The sequence below is a fragment of the Ambystoma mexicanum genome, chromosome 7p (genome assembly GCF_040938575.1).
Source record: "Ambystoma mexicanum isolate Mex_15411 chromosome 7p, UKY_AmexF1_1, whole genome shotgun sequence".
NCBI classification, from domain to species: Eukaryota; Metazoa; Chordata; class Amphibia; order Caudata; family Ambystomatidae; genus Ambystoma; species Ambystoma mexicanum.
This window is the reverse complement of record NC_090939.1, coordinates 803,143,113-803,164,288: the sequence shown is the minus strand read 5'-3', so window position 1 is coordinate 803,164,288 and position 21,176 is coordinate 803,143,113. Positions and strand designations below refer to the sequence as shown.

General features: G+C 41.9%; 1 protein-coding gene across 1 annotated transcript in view; it reads left to right on the top strand.

The window, feature by feature from the left end:
* Positions 1 to 21,176, top strand: part of LOC138526326 (sodium/hydrogen exchanger 2-like) — a 680,323-nt gene that overhangs the window by 205,252 nt on the left and 453,895 nt on the right. The window contains exon 3 of the mRNA XM_069636927.1: positions 18,632 to 18,882. Coding sequence (XP_069493028.1) covers positions 18,632 to 18,882 — 251 coding nt within the window. The remainder of the gene's footprint in view (positions 1 to 18,631; positions 18,883 to 21,176) is intronic.

Genomic DNA, 21,176 nt, shown 5'->3' with positions numbered 1-21,176 from the left:
TGTTATGGGAGGGGGCCCCACTTACAGTAAAAAAAAAGATTTTTTTTTCAACATTTTTTTGCAATATTTATTTCACCATTTTCTATTTGAATTCACTCTGCATTTATAAAGCAATGATTTCTGTAACAGAAATAATTTCTTTATGAAGGCAGAGTGAATACAAAAAGAAACCATGACATGAAGACCCTGGGCTGGAGGCCTCCATGCCATGGGGTGAGAGAAGCCCTATGACTTAAAAAATAAATAGTTTATTTTTGAAGTCACTCTGCCTTCATAAAGAAATTATTTCCGCTATGGTTCAGTCCTTAACGGAAATAATTTCTTTATGAAGTCAGGGTGACTACAAAAAGAAACAATTTATTTTTGAAGTATTATAGCACCCCTCAACCACATGATGTGTGCGTGTGTGAGTGTATGGTGAAAGAGTGCACACAAATGTATGGGTGGCTGGGTATGCGTTTGTGTGTGAACGGTGAAAGGATGCACACCTAAAGTATGGGTGGCTGCCTAGGTGTGCCTGTATGGTGAAAGTGTCCACACTTAAATGTGTAGGTGACTGTCTGTGTGAGGGTATGGTGAAAGGGTGCACACTTAAATGTGTAGGTGGCTGCCTGTGTGAGTGTATGGTGAAAGGTTGCACACTTAAATGTATGGGTAGGTGCCTGGGGGTGTGCGCCTGTATGGTGAAAGAGTGCACTCTGAAATATATGGATGACTGGGTGTGCGTGTGTGTATGTATGGTGAATGGTGTGTGTGCTTGTGTTCAGGGGCGCAACAAAACCTACATTTCAGGGGGGCTAACATTTCAAATGTTGGGAGAGGTGCTAACTTCACGTGTGGTAGGGAGGAGCACACTTATTTGTGTGGGGGCATCTAACTTCTTTATGCATTTTAATGAGACTATGCTAGTGCTGATTCAATGTTACAAGCAGTTCACTCTCTCCTTTAAGTCTGAAAGCACCCACTTATGGACTGCTGTGAGAATGACTGGTCTCCTGTTCCCTCTCTACCCTTCCAATCACTCCCCTTGCATGCAAGTACTAAACCCACATCACAATTTCAATTGCTTAAAAAATTAGGCATTTGAATGCAGGTACTAACAGTGAAATAGTAATTGCTGGGGCGGGCCCTTGTTAACAGCGAAACCCAGGTGCCGTTTAACATCTGTGTCCTTTTGTGTCTAGCAACTGCTCTGTAGGTCAGCCAGGTCAAGTCAACATAGCCCACAATTTTTGTGGGGGGGGGTGCTGAAGCCCAGTCAGCTCAATGGTGTTGCACAACTACTTGTGTTTACTGCCTGGATTACTTATTGGTAATATTAATTACACCTAGCCCTATTCTTCCTCATTCCATTACTTGGCAGTACTTGTGTATGAGGCACTATGCCTCATACACAAGTACTGGGTTAAGGTAGAGGTACATGAAGGTAATGCCTGACCTAGCTACATGTAATCTTCATTACTCCTAGTCCCACTCTTCCTCATCCCAGTACTTACCAGTGAGGCAAGGAGCCTCATACGTAAGCACTGGGACAAGGAAGAGGGACATGGAGGTAATTCTGGGCCAATTAGCTGACTTTGGAGGTTGAGGTATGGAATGGGAGTGGGAAGGGATGTGTGGGGAGTGGGGTTGTGCAATAAATCCTAATGGTCATCCATGTCCATGCTAAGCAGGCATGATATGTGGTATTAGTGGCTAGAGAGGCATTTTGGTGCAGCCAGTCTAGTCATTCCTCAGTTTGGTCTGACTTTTTTTTAACTGGGCATTTCTGATAAAGCAGTCCTGCTAAGTGTAATTACCTGGCTAGACTGGCATTTGGGTTCTGCCAATATAGCCGTTTCTTACTGTGGCACTGTATATTTTTCTGGGCATCTGTGATAAAATGATATAATATGATATGATAAGTCATATATAACGCACCTGTACACAAGTGTTTTTAGGCACGACAAGACAAGGGAAGGAAAACAGAGGGAGAACAAGACAAATGATCTTGCTAAGCCTTGTGTCAATCAGATTGTCCAAGTGAGAGAACGAGAAGTGCAAGGGGAAAGGGAGGGGGAAGTGCAAGGGAGATGGGAGGGAAAAACAGGGCAGCAATTCTATGAGTAAGTGCAGCCAGGGCAGCGCAGCTCTGGCTAGTGCAAGGAGAACAAGGGACCGTAGGGTTACACATACAGCCCCTAACTGCGTGGTAGGCCCGTGGGCAGTGCAAGGATGACTGATCAAGAAAGAGCCTGGACTCAGTGAGACTGAGGGTAGCCAAGCAACCAGTTGGTACAGCGGACAGGTAGGTCAGGTAGGCAGAGGAGAAGAGGAACATTTTGAGCTGCTTCTGGAACTTCAGGTGGTCCGGTTCAAGTTTGGGAGGGGCAGGGAGGCCATTCCAGGGGGAGGCACCTGCAAGGGAGAAGGATCTATGCCCCACGCTCTGCCTGGAGAAGCATCTAACCCTTCGGGCTCGAGAAGGAAGGTAGATGTAGCGTTGGATGTAGTGCAGATCCCAGCCCCAGAAAGCCTTCTGGACAATGCAAAGGGTCTTGAACTTGATCCTTGCAGCCACCGAGAGCCAGTGGAGAGATTTCATGGCTGGAGAGATGCGGTCCCTGGGCTTGAGGCCAAGGATAAGTCTTGCAGTCCTGTTCTGGATTAGTTGCACAGGGCAGAGAGTAGAGGAAGGCAGATTGAGAAAGTGGCTGTTGCAGTAGTCCAGTTTAGAGAGAACCAGAGCTCTGGAGACAGTGAGCTTCTGGGGGAAAGCAATAAAGGGACGAGGAGGAGCAGCTGGTAGTGGGACTTCTTGGTGACGTCTGAGATGTGAGGAGAGAAAGAGAGGGTGGAGTTGAAGATGACACCAGGAATGAGTGAGAGAGGGGAGTAGGCTGAGGGGAGCCTGAACGAAAGCTGTGTGTCATCCGCATAACACTTTAAGTTAGAGGAGAAGGTAGAGATCAGGTGGGCCAAAGGGGCCAAGTAGAGGTTGAAACACCAAGGTGGGAGGATAGAGCCCTGGAGAACGCCACATGTAGAGAGAGGTAGCGGAGTGAAAGGGACCAAGTTGGACCTTGGAGGGGCGGTCCAAGAGGAAGGAGGTCAGCCACTCCAGGATGCCCAGGTTCTGACGTAGTCAATTGATCAGGATGGCTTGGTTGACCGTGTTGAAAGCAGAGGAAAGTTCCAGGAGGATGAGGACAGAATGGAATGCTGGAATCAAGGTTAGAGATCAGATCTTCAGAGGTGTTTAGGAGAGCAGTTTTCGTGCCTCTGGCAGCTCTTAAGCCAGACTGATGTTCATCGAGACAACCAACAGATTCAGTGTGGAGAGTAAGCTGGCAGTTGGCCATCTTTTACCTATTGATGTCGCAATTGGCTGAAGATTAGGTTTCACATGAGGGAGGGCAAAACAACTATCATCTTATCCAACACATATTAAGACGATAGGGTCGGGATTACAAAAATACATCAAACAATTGGAAGTTAAAAAAAGATATCTCAAACTATAAAGAAGAAACCACATATCCATACTTTGTCCCAGGCTTTTTTCAACAGTACAATAGCAACCAATTAAGCTGGAAAGGGCAGCCCAATTCCAGACCTCCAAGGAACAAAAAGCTAGTCACTTTCTCTAATTCGTCCAATAGTAGCGATTCTGACACCACCCCTCCCAACACCAGTGGGAACAACCCCTCACAAAGGGGACAGTTTTTTCAACGGCCAGGGAACCGCGGAAAAAACAAACAGTGGGGCAATCTTCCAATGAGGACCCGACAATGGATCCCCGCTCAACCTTGGTAACTACAGTAAATCCCATTTTCAATTTAAGTACGTATGTGCTATCACCAATTGAGGAAACTGTCCTTTCTAAAGGTTTGTCTTTTGCTCCAGTATGTAAGGCGGATGTTTTTCAGACGGAAATTGAGATACAAAACTTTTTTCACTTAATTAGGCTAAAATATTTCTTCCATGATAAAGAGGATCCAAAAATTACGGAGGAGAATTATTTGGGAAAAAAACCTCCCTCGAGCTTTGTACCTACACAATCTATGGTTTCCCCAGAAATGTTGGCATTTGAAAACAAAATTTTGAGAGACATGAAATTCCTATGCGCCAACAAGAACAGATACAAAGACAATCTTTCTAAAGCGGAACGCTTGGCCCTAAAAAATATAGAGAACAACCACCCCTTCGTTATAAAACTAGCAGATAAAGGTGGAGGCATTGTCCTATGGGATTCTAATTTGTATAAAACAGAGGTCGAAAAACAATTGTTCGACTGGAATGTTTATAAACAAATTCTCTCTGATCTGACTACTAAAATCATGGAAGAAATAATAAGCCTCATGACACATGCACAAGAAGAGGGATGGATCAATGATGAAGAAAAACTCTGTTTGATCAATAGACAACCAGTGACACCAGCATTCTATTGCCTCCCCAAGATACATAAAAATTCAATTACACCACCAGGACACCCTATTGTGTCAGCAATTGGCTCATTACTAGAGCCTTTGTCAGTATATGCAGATGTTTTTCTGAGACCTTTTGTAAAGAAAATGAAGTCGTTCATGCAAGATTCAACATCCATGATTAAAATCTTGGACTCATTGACTATGGACACTCAGGACATTTTTGTTACCCTTGATGTAGTATCTTTATATACTAACATCCCCCAAATGAAATGCATCACTGTTATGCTTGAACTGTTAGAAACCAGAGAGCAAAAAAATCCACCTTCGGCTTTTATAGCCGAATGTATTCATTTGGCCCTCACAAAAAATGTCTTCATATACAACAAGATTAATTTCCAACAACTACATGGTACAAGTATGGGGGCGACATTCGCCCCCGATTTGGCCAATCTATACATGGATTTTTTTGAGAACAACCATCTATATGCTGCCATCAATCCATTTTTGAAGAACATCCAGGCCTGGTATCGTTATATTGATGATATTTTTATGATTTGGGGAGGCACCAATGAAGATCTTAACTCTTTCAACATATGGTTGAACAATCAGGAGTCAACCATTAACTTCACTTACAAATCGCATAAAGAAAGAATTGCCTTTTTGGATCCCCTGATTTATCGTATGCCGAATAATTGTATTGGCACAAGCCTCTTCAAGAAGCCGACACAAAAAAACACTCTCTTATATTTTAACAGTTGGCATCCCCAAGCATTAAGAAAGAATCTGCCTTTTGGCCAGTTTTTGCGCATCAGGCGCAATTGCACAGAGAAACAAGACTATGAACTACATAGCGAGTCTTTAAAACAGAACTTGAAGGCTAGAGGCTACCCAGCGCAAAAATTCTGCAAAGAATAGATTGTCTGGAAAAACAAACCAAAACTGCATTAGGCAAAATCACATGTGTCTCATCATTTACCCCAATTAGTAATGATTTAAGAAAATCAATATTAAAAAACTGGAAGACGATTAACACTGAATCCTTCAATATTCTTCCTCCTCGTTTTGCGTTAAAAAGATTGCAAAATCTTGGAGACAAATTAGTCCACAGATACCAGCACCAATGTGATATGACGGCCGCACAACCCACACTATGGCACCTCCCACCGGTCATAGGTCACTTCAAATGTGGCAAGTGCCTAATGTGCAAATTCACAAAAAAATGTAAAATCTATTGACCTTAAGGGCAAGATCTGGCAGCTAAAATCCTTCACTAATTGTGCCACAAAATGGGTGATTTATTGTATCATCTGCCCATGTTGTCTCTGGTATATTGGTAAAACTAAAAGAGCTATCCGCACGAGAATAGGAGAACATCTCTCTTGTATAAAAAATGGTACAGCAGATAAACCTTTGGTAGAACACTACAAAAAAATGAAACACACTCATGACGATCTGTTCTGGTGTGTCTTGCAAACTTTGAGCCCACACCCTTGCAGTGGCGACAGAGATTTAAAGCTTCGTAGACAAGAACAGAAATAGATTTACAATCTTGACTCAGTGAATCAGGGTTTAAACCTTTATATTGAATGGAATCTATTTCCGTGAAAATAATCGCCCTTTGTGCAGCTTCTCCTTTTTCCAGTTTATACACCTGCGGTAAATCACCATTCAAGGTGGACTCATTTTTCTGTCCCTTACTGCAGTCATCCCACTTATGGACATATGGCTGCTCCAATGATTGTTGCCCGTTTTGTCCTCTGATGGTTCTTTGACTTTGATACATGTTTGTGCGAGCTCTGAGTGTCTTTGGCACCTGTCGCCCCAAACCTTTAAAAAATGTTCTATTTTGCCCAGCCATGCCTTATACATAGGTTCCATACACCTGGCATGGCATATTTAAGCCACCAGGTTGGTGGCCCGTGTGCGTTTTCCCTCATTTCTGAGCATTATTCGGCTTTTCTCCCATATATTGGGTGACCAGGCAGTCCAGGTTTGATTTTGCGTGCCTTCCCTTTGTGAATAATGCAGCAGAAAATGCGGACCAATTTCCGTGCCTCCCCACAGGGGTTGTAGGATGGCCACGGCTGCGATGACGGCTCTGTTTCTTCTCAATTACGAGTTACGTCCAAGTTGTTCATCACATAGTCACATGACCAAGTCTTTATGCACCGGCTCATGTGACCGGAGCAGGCAAACGCTGTGGAGTTCATTGGGGAAGCCGCGAAATGGACACCAACACGCTGTGTCCTCTCTTCAGATTTTCAAGTAAGTTCTGCCCACGTGTGTACATACACGCTAAACTAATAATCCCTTATGGATTTCAATCACGGTCTCTACTAACATGACCTTGTCCCGCTCTCACAGATTTCTTGCAAGATCGCGAGACTTTTTCAAGTTGATGCGGCTTTAAAACCGCTTACGTGAATCCTTGGCTCAAATATAAGGACTGGAGTCCCACAGGGGTGCGGCTTCAAATAATAACATGTAGTCTACACATGTTTGCCTTTTGCCGAGGTAGGCACTTCAATTATTTACACACACAGCTATTTTGAGGTAATCAAATCTAGGTGAAATGATTAAAAGTTACGCTTGGTTCTGTTCTCTACAGCTGACAGTGTAGAAGATAACACATCACCGGGTGGCATCAGTCTGTGGTTCTGAAAATAGAAGATCCATTATGGACTACTATGGAAATTATTTAGAGGTACACATTAACTCTGTCAGCCTCCACACAATAGAGATGGTGTTGGGAACTGGTGATGTAATTGCTAAGTCACTAAAAACCCTTCTTTTGTCGTTCCCTTCCCTTCCTTGTTTCCCCTTCCCTTTCCTTGTGCCTGCCTCTTTTTTTCCCCTCATGGGCACTGTGTAAATGATTGGACAACAGGTCCCAAATGCTTTGTTCATAAATGAAATTAAATAACGCGATACAATACTGATGTTAATAGGGTTAATAATGACGCCCCACTGATGTCTGGTTATAAAAATAAGCATGCTGATGTGTACTAAGATTTGATCTTTTTGGCTTTCTAGAATTTAGACTTTCACTATTGTATGGTAGTGTGCAAATCGTTTGCCTGTGTAATTTGGTCGGTAAATTCTTTTTTGATGGTTTCTTGTAGAAATGCTGGTTGTAAGTGTCAAAAGACCATCAAAGTGACACCCAAAACATTCTCTCACTTTGGATTGTAAGTGTCCTAATGAAAGGCTTAATGGGATAAACATACATCTGTTATCAATTTTGACATCCATGCTATTGGGTTAACTGCATTAAGGCTGGAAACAGACTTGTTACTGTCGACACTTTTTGAATGGGGACTTTATCTGTAAAGAAATATTTGTCAAGTCACCCACAAACTACTAACATCACTGTTTAAAGAACTGAAAAAGCATTTTTGTGGTACAAATATCAGCTCTTGTGTTTTTGTTTCTGTGTCATTTGTTGTTGAGTTATTTTTACTGAGTGGGCATTTTTTTGTCCGGTTTTTATCATGTGTTAAAAATAAATTTTGATATATTTTTGTAATCCCGATCCTACCGTCTTAATAGGTGTTGGATAAGATGATAGTTGTTTGGCCCTCCCTCATATGAAACCTAATCTTCAGCCAATTGCGACATCAATAGGTAGCTTATTGTGGACCCTGTTTGTTTGACATATTATTGAGTCCTCTTCCTACAAGCCCCTAACAAAAAAAGAGGACATTCTATCTCCTGCTCGTTTGACAACTGTGCTGAGTTGGCCATCTTTTCCAAGAGTTTGGGAGAGCAGTTCCAGTGGCAAAATAATGATTACAGAAATCGGCTAAGGCTTGATCAAGTGTGTCAATGTGGTGCTTGATGGTTCTGGAGGAGCAGGCAAGCACCTTTTTCAACAACACTTCCATAGATGGGACTTGTCTAGAAACCTTGTCAGGTATTAGAGAGAAAGAGGAGAAAGGAAGGGGAGAGGGAGAGATGGCCAAAGGGGGCAGAGAGAGGAAGAGGTAGAGGAAGAGGAGATAGTGGACAGGATGTCCTGAGTTTTAGCAGAGAAGCGAGAGGCCAAAGTACAGAAGGCCTGTTGAGGGAACAGAAGTGGTAGAAACTGCAACAGGATTGTCCAGTTCCTTGCATATTTTGAAGAGTTTGGCTGCATTGTTAGAGGCCGCAGAGATGCAGGCATGAAGGTGTGCTCTCTTCTTGATGAGTCTCATTGCTTCGACTGGCATTTTGGTGCAACCAGTCTAGGTATGTCTTAATGCAGCCTGGCATGCTTTACTGTAATGTTATTATGTGTCTGCACTGGTCTACATTGTGCAGCCAGTTGGACATGTTTTCATTGTGGCATGGAATTTTTAATAGCAAAGCATTCATGTTCATGTGCACTGTTGGTGACTTGCATGTATTGGATTGGTGTTACCCTACACAACAATAGCAAACACTGTGGCTTTCTAGCCAATTTTTCTCAGAAAGTGTGCTGTATATTGCATTAAAACACTTATTTATATCTTTCTCCTAGTGCAGTGTGTGGCATACCCCTTCAGCAACACATTTGTGTGTATTGCGCAAGTGTGGTAAGCTAGGCCGGCCCAGAGTGTGATGCGATTTGTGATTTGTTGTCGAGTTGGTGGGGCCCCCTCAGCATGGCTTGCAGGGGGGCCCCCAGATCTTGTGTTACGCCTCTGATCCAGCCCCTTTACTTGGCACTTAGATGTGGATGCCTCCCTTCCTTCTCTTCTTCCCCCTGGGCCCTGTCCCTGTCCACATGGCTTCCCTGTCACTCTAGTTCTCATGTGCCCTTCTACCCAGCTCCTGCACTTCCAACCTCCCGCCCCCTTGCACTTCTCACTACCGCACTTGAACAATCTTAATGTTGCATGGCATATTAGGATTGCTTCTTTCCTCCTTCCTGTCCACACCCATCTTGCTTTGCTGCGCCTCAAATCACTTATGTATAGGCACATAAAAAATTACCAATAAATAAATAAATAAAACTTCATTTCTTTTATAGGCATATATTCCCTTTTTTTCAATACGCATGTATGGAAATCTTAAAATATATCCTAATACATAGTTATTTCTTGTTTTAAAACACTTCTCATGTCTTTCAGAAAATGAAACACATACAGATTTTGCTTACAATAAAACAATTGAGTATTTACATATGTTTATTTTAAAACATAGTAAATAATTAGGGTTCAACATGTGTCTCTTTCAATTTATTTCGACTAATTGTTTCGTAAATGTATATACAGATTATATTATAGTGAACATGTCTTAAATATATTTGGCACAAACAGGAACATTCTAAGCAATGTACTATTTATAATTCAGATATCTTTTATCAAAGTACTACAATGGAAAGCTTCACAAGTAGTGATATGATGCATGTGTAGCTGTTTCCTGTTTTAAACAATTGCTATGAACTATTCTAAAATGCTAATATCACATATGAAGAAATACCTAGAGTGATCTTATAGTTGATACATTACTTAAATAATCATTGATGTCATGTATGGTGCTATTAGCATTGTCTCCAGTGATCTAATCAGTGATGCCATCAGTGATGTCACCACTGATGTCGTCAGAGATGTCATATGGGATGTCATCATTGTGGTCATAGGCTGCGCAACAGGGGCTCAAAGTAAAGGTGGCTGAAGCAGAATTTGCAGGGGTTTTGTTGTGTTAAATTCTCACCTCAACATCCCTGCAACAGAAGTTGTTTCCTTGAATTACACGGCCACACTAGTGGCCGTGTAGTTATGGTTACGTTGCTAATCCCATAGGAAGAGCACTTTTTGAGCGGCTTATAACTTCGCTCTCCCTGGACGAATCCTCACCAAACTTTGCAGATAAAGTATATGGCCCACTCTGAACTTTTTTGGTGGGGTTTGGTCCGGGGGGGCAAAGTCATAGGGGGGGTCCCAAAATTTCTTTTTTTCCCATAGACTGAATTGGGAAAAAACTTTGCTCACGCAGGAGAAGCGGCTTGGTCCCGAAAGCGTGCTTTTGTAAATTTGGTGAAAATCCATCCAATAGTTTTTTAAAAAAATTACCAAAAAGTAGGTCACAAAAAATTAGTGATATCTATGTCCAGTCCGCGGACACACTTCACTGTTCGGTATGCAGATAGTGTCCTGATTGGCTAATCGGCTTGCGTCATGTCCGCGGACATGCAACGTGTTCGTGATTGGATGGTGAGGAGCGTGAAGTGCGTCAGATTTTTGGAAACGCCCACCATCTTGGATTCGCGGACAGTGGCCGATGTCTGCAGACATCGCGGTAAAAACATATGAAAAACACAGCATTCCACTTGTCAAATTTATCAAATAATCTCTGGGGAGGTGAGGGGTGATGAGGATGGGATGGGATATGGCTGCAAGAAGCAAACAAAAATGGGTGTTTTTTGCCACGAAAGTCTGCGAACAGTCCTGTGAAAGTTCGCAAACACCTCAGCATTACAGGGTTGGTGAAATGCAGTTCTTGGATGGCTTATAACTTTGGCGCCACTTAATGGAACTGCATGACATTTTGCATGTATATTCCTGGGCTGATTCTGAGTGAGTATGCAAAGTATGGTGGGAGTCTGTCATTAGGGGGCAAAATTAGAGGGGGTCCCAAAATAACATAAAGGCTTATAAATGAGGTGCCATTTGACGAATCCTCACTTAATTTGGGGAACAGATAATACATTTAGATGTGAATGGTTTTCCGAAGTTTGGTAGGATTTTGTGAAGAGGGGGCAAAATTAGAGGGGGGTCCCAAAATAATGTAAAGGCTTATAAATGAGGTGCCATTTGACAAATATACACTTCATTTGGAAAACTGATAATAGATCAAGATATACATGTTTTTGTGAAGTTTGGTGGGATTCTGTCAAGAGGTAGCAACATTAGAGTGGAGGTCCCAAAATATTGTAAAGGCTTATGAATGTGGTGCCATTTGACAAATCTACACAAAGGTTTGCAAAAAGATTATAGATCTAGATTTAGATGTTTTCGTAAAGTCTGAATGGATTTTGTCAAGTGGGGGCTAGGTTATATAACGATTGTATGTGCATACATTTGATACTTTTGATAAAATAAAACATGGGTGGATTTCCAGCAAACCTGAGTAAGGAGCATTGGCAAGGACCTACAAGCATGGTTTTGCGAATGTGCCAGTGTTTTATTATTTGACAAGTGTCATAATGTAGCTACAAAAAATAGCAGTATACCTTTAGTGACTGAGGGGTAGCCTGTGGCCATGGGCAGTGGCTAGATTGTCTGGGTCATGGAATAAGATCATGATCCGGACAATCTGGCTACTGGCCATGACCACAAGGGACAAAACATAGAATTAAAGTGGCCATGTCCACCTGGGACTGGCTTTGTGGTAAAGTTATTTGAAATTAGGATAGATTTCAAAGCGGAGAAAAATGTGCTTGTGGTAATATGGTCATAGGGTTCTCTTTTTGCGTTCTGGAGGCTGCTATAGAAAGCGAAGAGGGGCCCTGTATTGAACCCTCACCTTCCCTTTCCATTGTGGCCATCCTGTAAAAGGATTTTTCTTCCTACACCGGGACGCCGCAGGCGTCCCGGTGTTGGAAGAAAAATCCTATTTTTTAGCACCCCGGGTTCCCGCTTTGGGAACCTAGGGTGCTAATGGCCTTTATCCCCCATTTCAGGGGCTGGAATGGGGGGATAATGGTCCAGAGACCTCGTTATCCACCCTTGCTTTGCTTGGGCTGATAACTTGGGCTTTTGGGCCAGTATCCACCGAAATATAAAGTAGTTGGAGTCTATACATTTTTTTTAGTTCTATTTTTTAACTGTGAAAGGTGGTTCCTAAAGGAATATGTTGTTTTTGGATGTATTTATATTGGCAGGAGAGCTGAGAACGAAAGGTGGGGAGGCAAATGAGGGAAGAGCAACCAAACACTAATATGGAGGGGTAGGTGGACAAGGGAAAATGTTGCACGTGTGTTATTTCTAAGTTAGGGGGTACTGTTTCTCATGCTCCTTGATTACAGCAGTGGTGGTGGCTCTTGGGGAGGAGGGATGGCATTTTAAGATAAATAGCAGTTTTCCTAAAAGTATGTACTGTGTACTAGATTGTTAATGGATAATGAGTAGGAATAGGTGTTGAAGCTATGCAAGGGAAATTTTGAAGTTGGAAGTTTGTAGATCAGTAGGAAATGCAGTTCTAAACTGTCCGCCAAGCAGAGATCTTATTGTGAAGTGCGGATGGTTTCTCAGACACGTCATCATGCCGCGCGCCAGCGTATGCTCATGTGGCACTGTCCGGAATGTCCGCTATGAAGTCAGATGTACGTAGACGTCTACGGATGCAAAACTAGTTGAAATAGTTGCAAGAAGTGTATAAACGTGTTAAAAATGATTCCAGATGGTGGGAAATGGCAGAGTTTTAAGGTGAAATTTTGGAAATTGGACACAAGTTTTGCTATATTGGGTAAGTATGATATAAGTAAGTTGTAGGGAAATAGCATGCACTGGTAAAAACCTATGAAATTCAATGAAAAAACTTTGTTAAAGGGACGTTATGGTTACATTGCACTAATAAAAACCTTTGAAATTTACTGAAAAAACTTTGTTAAAGGGACGTTATGGTTAAGTTGGAATAATAAAAACCGATGAAATTCAAAGAAAAAACTTTGTTAAACAGACGTTATGGTTCCAAGTAAAACCGAAAACCCCCTGAAATTCACCATTTATGGTAAGCTAAGCAACCATAACTCGCGCCACCACCGTTCACTGCTAAGACTAACACCCAGGACATCAAAGATGACATCACAAATGTCATTGATGACATCACTGATGAAATCAAATATCTGGGCCACTTGTTTTTGTTCCTTGACATAAATAGGCCAGGTGGTTTTGTTCAGTGGCAGTCAGAATAATACAATTTAAAAAGATTCTATATATCTACATGTTAACCTTGCCATATGTTCTTTAAGTACTTTCCTTAGAGTTTGGTCTCAGCTCATGGTGCACATACATGGGGAAATGAGCAGGCCTCAAACACACAATTCATTTGGCGCCACTCAATGCAACTGCTTTTCACCAACCCTGTAATGCACAAATACGCATAGATGCCCCCGAACATCTAATATGTTCACAGACATTAGAGGACTGTCCCGGACTGTTCGCGGACATCAATTTTTTGTGGCTTTTTGAAGCCATATCCCATCCCATCCTCATCAGCATTCACCTGCCGAGAGATTGTTTAATAAGTTTGACAAGTGCGATTTTATCTTTTTTAATATGTTTTCAATGCAATGTTCGCTGAAAACAGGCACTGTCCATGAATCCAACAAGGTGGGCGTTTCCTAAAATCTGTCGCACCTCACGCTTTTCACCATCCAATCAACGGGCGCCTCCGATGTCCGCACACCTCACATCAGCCTCTGGACCAATCGGAGGGAAATTAGTCCGCTGACCAAACCCAGATACCACGATTTCTTTCTACCTTCTTTTTGGTCATTTTAAAAAACACTACCGGACTGATTTACTCCAAATTTGCAAAAGCACGCTTTTGGGATCAAATCACCACTCTGGCCTCAGATCTGGTGAAAATCTGTCCAGCGGTTTGGGCTGCAGATGTGAGCGAAATCTGTTCCCATTGCGTCTATGGGAAAAACCACACATGTTGTCCCTGGTAGGGATGCATCATTTTCATGATGTTATGCAAACGGTTTGGGATTGTGCTGTTATACGGGAATAATGCACTGGTGTGCTGAAATTTCTTACTGATATATATGAATGCAATTTGGTATAGCCGCCTAAAGGTGTTTATTTGGCTTGATAACTGCAATTTAATTATTAACTTTACCCACGCCCTACATATATTTGCGGCCAAATTCAGCTAAAAGAATTCATCGAATTGGAATTCAATAAATTCTACTGTAATGAAACCTCCCTATCCAAGCATACCAAAAGACATTTAGCAATCACTTTACATTTTTTATATTTTTTATATTTACTTATCAAGCCAAATAAAGACCTTTAGGCAACTACGCCAAATTGCATTCAGATATGTCACAGTACGTACGTGTGAGGTGACTCACCTCTCTCACAGGAGCCCTTCTTCCATTTTTACTTGTGTTTTTGTTCATGCCCCCTAGCCCCCGTACCTTGGGAGTGCTATACTATTGTCTACTGATGGTGTGTACTGCAGACATCACTACTGCTCTCCTTACATCTAAATTACTCCATGCAGATTCAGAAAAAAAAGGAGGGAAGCATGATTTCATGAGACATGAAATGTGGACATTACTTTGGGGAAGAAGGAAACACATCTTCATCTTGAATGATCAGATATGGATCATTGCACACCAATGCCCCAATCTCAGCAAGATGCCTAGCAGAGTCATGGAAACTGGAACAACTGCCTTGTGTTTCATACACTTTAAGGACGTGTCCTCAATAGCCTCAAACTGGTATATTGCAAGGCCCTCGGAACTAGTGGGAGAACTCAAGAAGAGGCTCTGTATGCTGCCACTCGTCTGAAGAGGGAAAAGATTCACATCCCCTGTTTTTTCCCAAGACTTCCAGAAGGTTCTGTTTGCCGCCCACTGAACCTGAAGTTAAACCCATGTTGCAAAAACTGAACTATTTCAGGGATACTGCATGCCAAGGCAAGAATATATTTCTGCATACATCAACTCTTGAGTTTTTTTTTCGTGCCTATCATATTTGTTCAGAGTGGAGGGCCTGTTGTCCTTTTGGATGTTTCTAGCGATGTCATTTGAAATAGCTTATTGCCAACATCTGTGCCTCTCAATGTCCAGCCCTCCTGCCCGAAAGACCGGTTCCTTAGATAACACCCTCCCAGAACCATGGGGCAGGATGCAGAGAATCCAAAAGAGGAAATCCCTTGGAAATATCTATGTTCACAAGCAGTGGAAACCAGGATCTGTGAGGCCAAATGGGAGCTATCAGAATGACTTTTGCTGCTGAATCCGAGAACCTCCAAACTATGTTCGGGAGCAATTTAAGAAGTGAGAAGGCATTCACTAACCCCTCTGGCCAGTGAATGGCCATCACATCCATTGCCACATAATTTCATGGTCATGGTAATTTTGGCGGAAGCAAAGAGATCCAGCCCTGGAGACACCAATCTCTTTCAAACCAAGATGCATGTTTTTGGGGGATGTGTCCCTCAGGCAAAAGGTATTTGTCTGCTTAAAAAATCTGTCCCCAGATTGTCCATGCCCCATTACCCCAGATATAGCCTGTCGTGATAGACAATAGAATCAACTCAACCCATGAGCCACATTCCATTGACAGGTACTGCAGATGTCTGGAATTGGTTACCACCCCCGTTATTTTGTATTTGGCAGGGCTGTCAATGTGTCTCTATTTAGAGTTACTGACCTTCCTTGAAGAAATGGAGAAAAGGACTTTAGGGTTCGAAGGGCTGCTGCCAGTTCTCTCAGGTTGGAGTAGCTATGCCTTTGTGCTCCAACCAGCTCTCCTGATGCCTCTGCCCTTAAACTACCACCCCAACCCAATCCGCTGGCATTGGTAGTAACAATGGTCAGCAAGGGCATCGTGAAAAGAAATCTCCTTAAAGGATTATTATCTTGAAACCACCAGTTCAGAACGGTTCCCAGAGCATCTAATACTGGGACAAAAGTGTCAAAATTCTGAGAGTCTTTGCTCCAGTTCTTTTGCAAATAGTACAAGATTGATCTCTCCTGAAGGGCAGCCCAGGACACCAGAAAAATACAGGAGACCATGTGCCCCAGAGACTGGGGAAAGATCCTTGTTTGAGCCAAATACCTGGAAAGAAGCACAGTTAGTGTTGCTTGCAGGTTGGCTGCTCTGCTCTCTGGTAGGATCACCTTCCTCTCTGATGTGGGAAACCATTATCCTATAAAATAAAGATCCTGAGATGGGGATAGCTGGAATTTTTCCCAGTTTATCAGGAAGCCCGCTGACTCCATAATGCTAAGCATCTGTACAACATTCTGCTGTAACTGAATCTGTGATGATGCCCTGAAAAGCCTAGTCTCCAGATAGGGAGACATATATATATGACTTGTTGATAAATCCAAGCCACCACAGGCTTTAAGAGTTGAAAACCCTCATGGCTGACTTTCGTCAAAGTAGAAGGGGCTTGAACTGAAAATATGTTTCCCTTTTGGGATATAAAAATAGGCATTCCTCAGATCCTGAGATGGTAAATAATCCCCCCTCCTGGATTAGGGTAACTATCCTCTGGAAGCACTCCACTTGAAGTGATGTGTGACAGTGAAGTGGTTCCATCTTTTAAAGTTCAATATGGGCCTGAGCTTCCCCAATGGCTTTGGCACCTTGAAGGCTTTGGAGTAGTATTGCTTGCCCATTTGGTTTCTGGGGACCCTTAAATAGCTGTCTTCTGAAGAAGGATTTGAAATGCTTGTAACATTGCCTTCTGTCTCTGTCGTTCTCTGGGTACTGCCATGGGAATGATCCCTGATGGAGCTGGCTGGAGTTGAGTTCAATGCAAATCTTCCACTTGATCACCCTGTTGACACAGCTGTCCGCAGATATCTTGATCCTCTGCTTGTGGAAATGTTGAAGCCCCACCCACAGGTCTGGGGTCAGGACAACCAAGTCTTCTGGAAAGCCAACTCCATTCTGTCTTCTGTTGCCTTTTCTGTTTCCCTCCCATGCCACAATGCCTTGTCAGGGAAAAAGACTGCTTAGTCTTGTATGTCAATTTATTGGACTTTTTCTCTTACTTCCTGGGCTTCTACCATGTATGTTTATCTGCCTTGAATATTTTCTGAACCTTGTCCTCCAACGTTTCACAGAAAAGCATCTGCCCACAAAAGGGATCTACATCATGGTAGCCTTCTGGTGAGAATCTGTTTGCCAATCCTTAATATGTAACAGTCTTTATCCAGCAACCAAAGACCCCATAGACATCACAGGCACCTTGCCATCATCCTAGGTGAGATACAAGAAAAACATAACTTGACCTGCGACTTGATGTCCTGTAGCACTGGAGTATGATTATATAAAGCCTTGGACAGCTTTTTAAGCCCCCCCCCTCAGGGCTTCCACATAGTAAGATGAAGAGCCTGAAGAGCTGAATGAACTACCCAATTCGCTTTCTTTAGGACCTGGTCCACTCTTCTTATCTGTGCTATCACAGATGGCCTCTTCTGGTGCCATGTAAGATTTGCCCACTAGGCTGAGAAGAATGTAATCCTCTGGGGGGTTTCAGAAGAGACGTATCTTCTTCTGACAGGGGGCACAGTTTGACCATAGATTTAGGGATCACCAACTTTTCTGGGTCTCTCCATCCTTTAACTCTGGGAGCAGAGGTAGACCAGATTTCAAAGTGCACTTACTGTGAGGTGGGGAAGCTCTATGATGTGCTAACTACAGGTACAAAAACCAGCCTGCACAAGGTTTTCTTTGTTATACTTAAGAACCCGCCAACATTGCAGAGTCTATTTTTTTAAACATGGTGGATGTGGCCCTATGGTTACCTCCACCCCAGCCAATCACACATGCCCCTCTGGCCAAATGACATTCCCCTCGTTGATGCAACATCGTTGCCATAATCTGCATTTGCTTAAGTCCTGCACTGCCAATTGTACACAACTATTTGAATCACTCTGCAGACCCTCACCCAGGAGGATCCCAGAGAGCAATCCCTTCCACTTGGCGTCATGCCCCAAAGCCTGGATGGAAGGAGTAGCCAACATGGGACTCTGCACAGTGCCCCTCCAAACCCAACACTGGGGGGATGAATAGAATAGAATGTGGTGTGCCACCATCAAAGGTCTCTGCTACCAGCAGGAAAATGTAGAACTGTGGCATCATGGATTCGTGGGAACATTATAGTCAGAGGGGAGGGTTGGAGCATTCATGTAAACAACAGTTAAATTGAAGTAAGGGTCTCTGTGAGAGAGGTGGGTGACACGTAGGTATTGGGACATGAAAGAGGGACATGGAGGTAATGAGAAAGTGTTTTTTCTCTGCAGGGGGTAAGGCCTACACCAGAACAGTACACATGCACCACCAGTTCAATGTTTCTGTAAAGCGAGATCAGGAAGCCTGCCATCTAATAGGATGCCCTGAGCGTATTGACTTTCCCTTCCTCCTCCCTGGCTCATAATTATTGCCTACCTGTTTAAATTATGTAGTGGTATATTATGTGGCATGTCCACAGTAATAGAAACAAACATCAATATAAATGTAAATGGTTCTAAACTGTTTATTAAATTAGACTTTATTTTCTTTTGGCAGGTGCTGTACAATTTGTTCAAGTCCTTTTGCCAGATGCGCACAATTGAAAACATTGACATTTTTTCAGGAATTCTGAACTTTTTCCTGGTGGGGATTGGAGGGGTTTTGATCGGCATCCTTCTAGGATTCGTGGCAGCCTTCACAACACGCTTTACCCGCAACATCCGCGTGATTGAGCCTCTTTTTGTGTTCCTGTACAGTTACCTGTCCTACCTGACGGCTGAAATGTTCCACCTTTCTGGCATCATGGCGTAAGTAGGAACTGGACCTTGTTTATTTATGTATTTATTTTTAATGTTCAATTTATTGAGCAATCTCATTTGATTTGTAGGCTATAATCAGGACGTTTTAATAATGACCCTACATATATTTAACCTAAAGGAATATATTTATTTTTGAAGAGACTATAAATTACTAAGACAATTTTAATAAACTGATGGGTACACAATGGAAACTGGTGGGTTTGCATCATTAGAAACAACATCTGTGGCTACATTTATGGCATAGATTCGTATTACCCTATTTGTAGGGAAACCCAATTTTGGTAATTATGTTTTAATACCTTCCAAAGTATATCATCAAGTAAAATAATCCCAAAATGCTTGTGTATTTCTGGCAATTACTATGTCAAATATTTCAAGAAACCGAAAATATTGGCCAACTATGTAGTGTTGATAAGCAGCCTTGCCTTCCTCTTGTGAATCCCTGGTATTATGAGAAGCCAACATAATTTAAATGTTTTTTTTCTTGTTTTGTTTTTTCACGAAATGTATGCATTCTTTACATGTAAGGAACCCGTACTGAAACCTAAGACTTGGGAATAAATAATAATACCAAAGTGCTGCCCTGGTTTGAATAAGTGCAAATACTATTTGCATCTTAAAATATTATGCTTTGTTATATAACAAAGGGTCTACTAATGACATCATTTGGACAATCAAAAATAAGCTAAGTCAATTGAAAAAATTCTCATTTTATAATTTTTCTAAGAAGTGTCAATTAGAAATGTGTTCTGCAATATTGTTTACAATGTTTCAATCTGTCTGTCATTTGAATACATAATGTATGTATTATCTTGGAGTCATTTTAGTTAACGTAAATAAAAACATGTACACAAAACCCACAAATTAATAAATAGTTGACACATTAAACATATAAACTGTTGAGCAATATCATAACATAAAAAATGTAGTACAAACTTCATACACAAATTCATAGAATCATAGACCTATGGACATATTTAGAAAACATGATTATGTTCAATCACAAAGTTCAATGATCATGCTCAAAGTTAATCACAATGTCAAGTTATTCATATGGTCGACAAAGCCTTAAAATGTTTAGTAGCTACGTGTTGGCACCTCAACAACCAATGTTTAGTCTTCCTCAGGAACAAAAATGCAGTTGCTGTTACATTCTTGTTGTTCTATTTTTTTTCCAATCTAAGAAGTTATTGTCCACTGATTATCTTTGTTGACATTCCTGTGTAGACAATTAATGGGAAAAATCACTAAACTAATAACTGCACACATACTTAAATTAAATGAATAGGATTACCTATCACTGTGGCTTCAAATGCAGTCTTTAGCATCCACTAGCACTTATTTCTAACTAAAATGTTTATGTTGTGCATTTAATTCATTGGTACACTACTTGTGTGTTATCTTCATTCTTTCTTGAAGTAGGCCACTCTATTTGAAAATAGAAAATCAGCCCTGTCACAGATAAGAGGCAGGGAGGGATTTGGGGCGGCCCCAGTTCCTGTAAATTGTTTATCAGACTTGGACTGCCCTGTAGGCTAATAGGGCAATTGCCAAAGGGCCAGCCCATGATTTGAGTATGGGCCAGTTGTTTAGGCCATAATGGACCTCTATTTCTTTCCACAGTGGGACCATTTTATAAGTTACTACACTAGTTTTAACTAATGTTACTAATGTTACTAAGCAAGTATGTTTACAGGTGCCTTATATGGAACACATTTTTACCAAAATCACGTCCTTGGGTAGTTAAATAGCCTGTGATGGATGGTAATGAATTGTAATGTGTGTTTGTGAGCAACCTTTTCATATGTGCCAGGGGTTTATTAGTTTTTTCCATCTTGGCGATACATCCTCCACAGCGCCCCATACCAGAACATCGTCTATTGGGAAAGGCTGGACATTTTCGATTGATGTACTTGTGGACTCTAATTTATGTCCATATTTTGTGTCTTTTTTCTTAGTTGCATTTCAGTCTTTCACCCAGCTCATTTCGTATGTACAGGCCTTTCATTGACCAGTACGAATTTGATTGCTCTGATGGAATATCACTAGGTGGTTATTTAAGCTGAATTATGGGGACTGGATGAATTTTCTTTGTTCCTATCATCATTTGTCTCCATGAGGACTAGGCACATTTGAATTGTCCTTCTCAGATTTCCAATTATTCTCTAAGATGTCATGGAGTGCTAAGAGATTATGATTCACAATGGGCCTGTTATTTAGGATTAGAATCCGTCTTCATCTAAATCTATTGGTGGGTCACACTATTGGAACTGGCTTGCTGG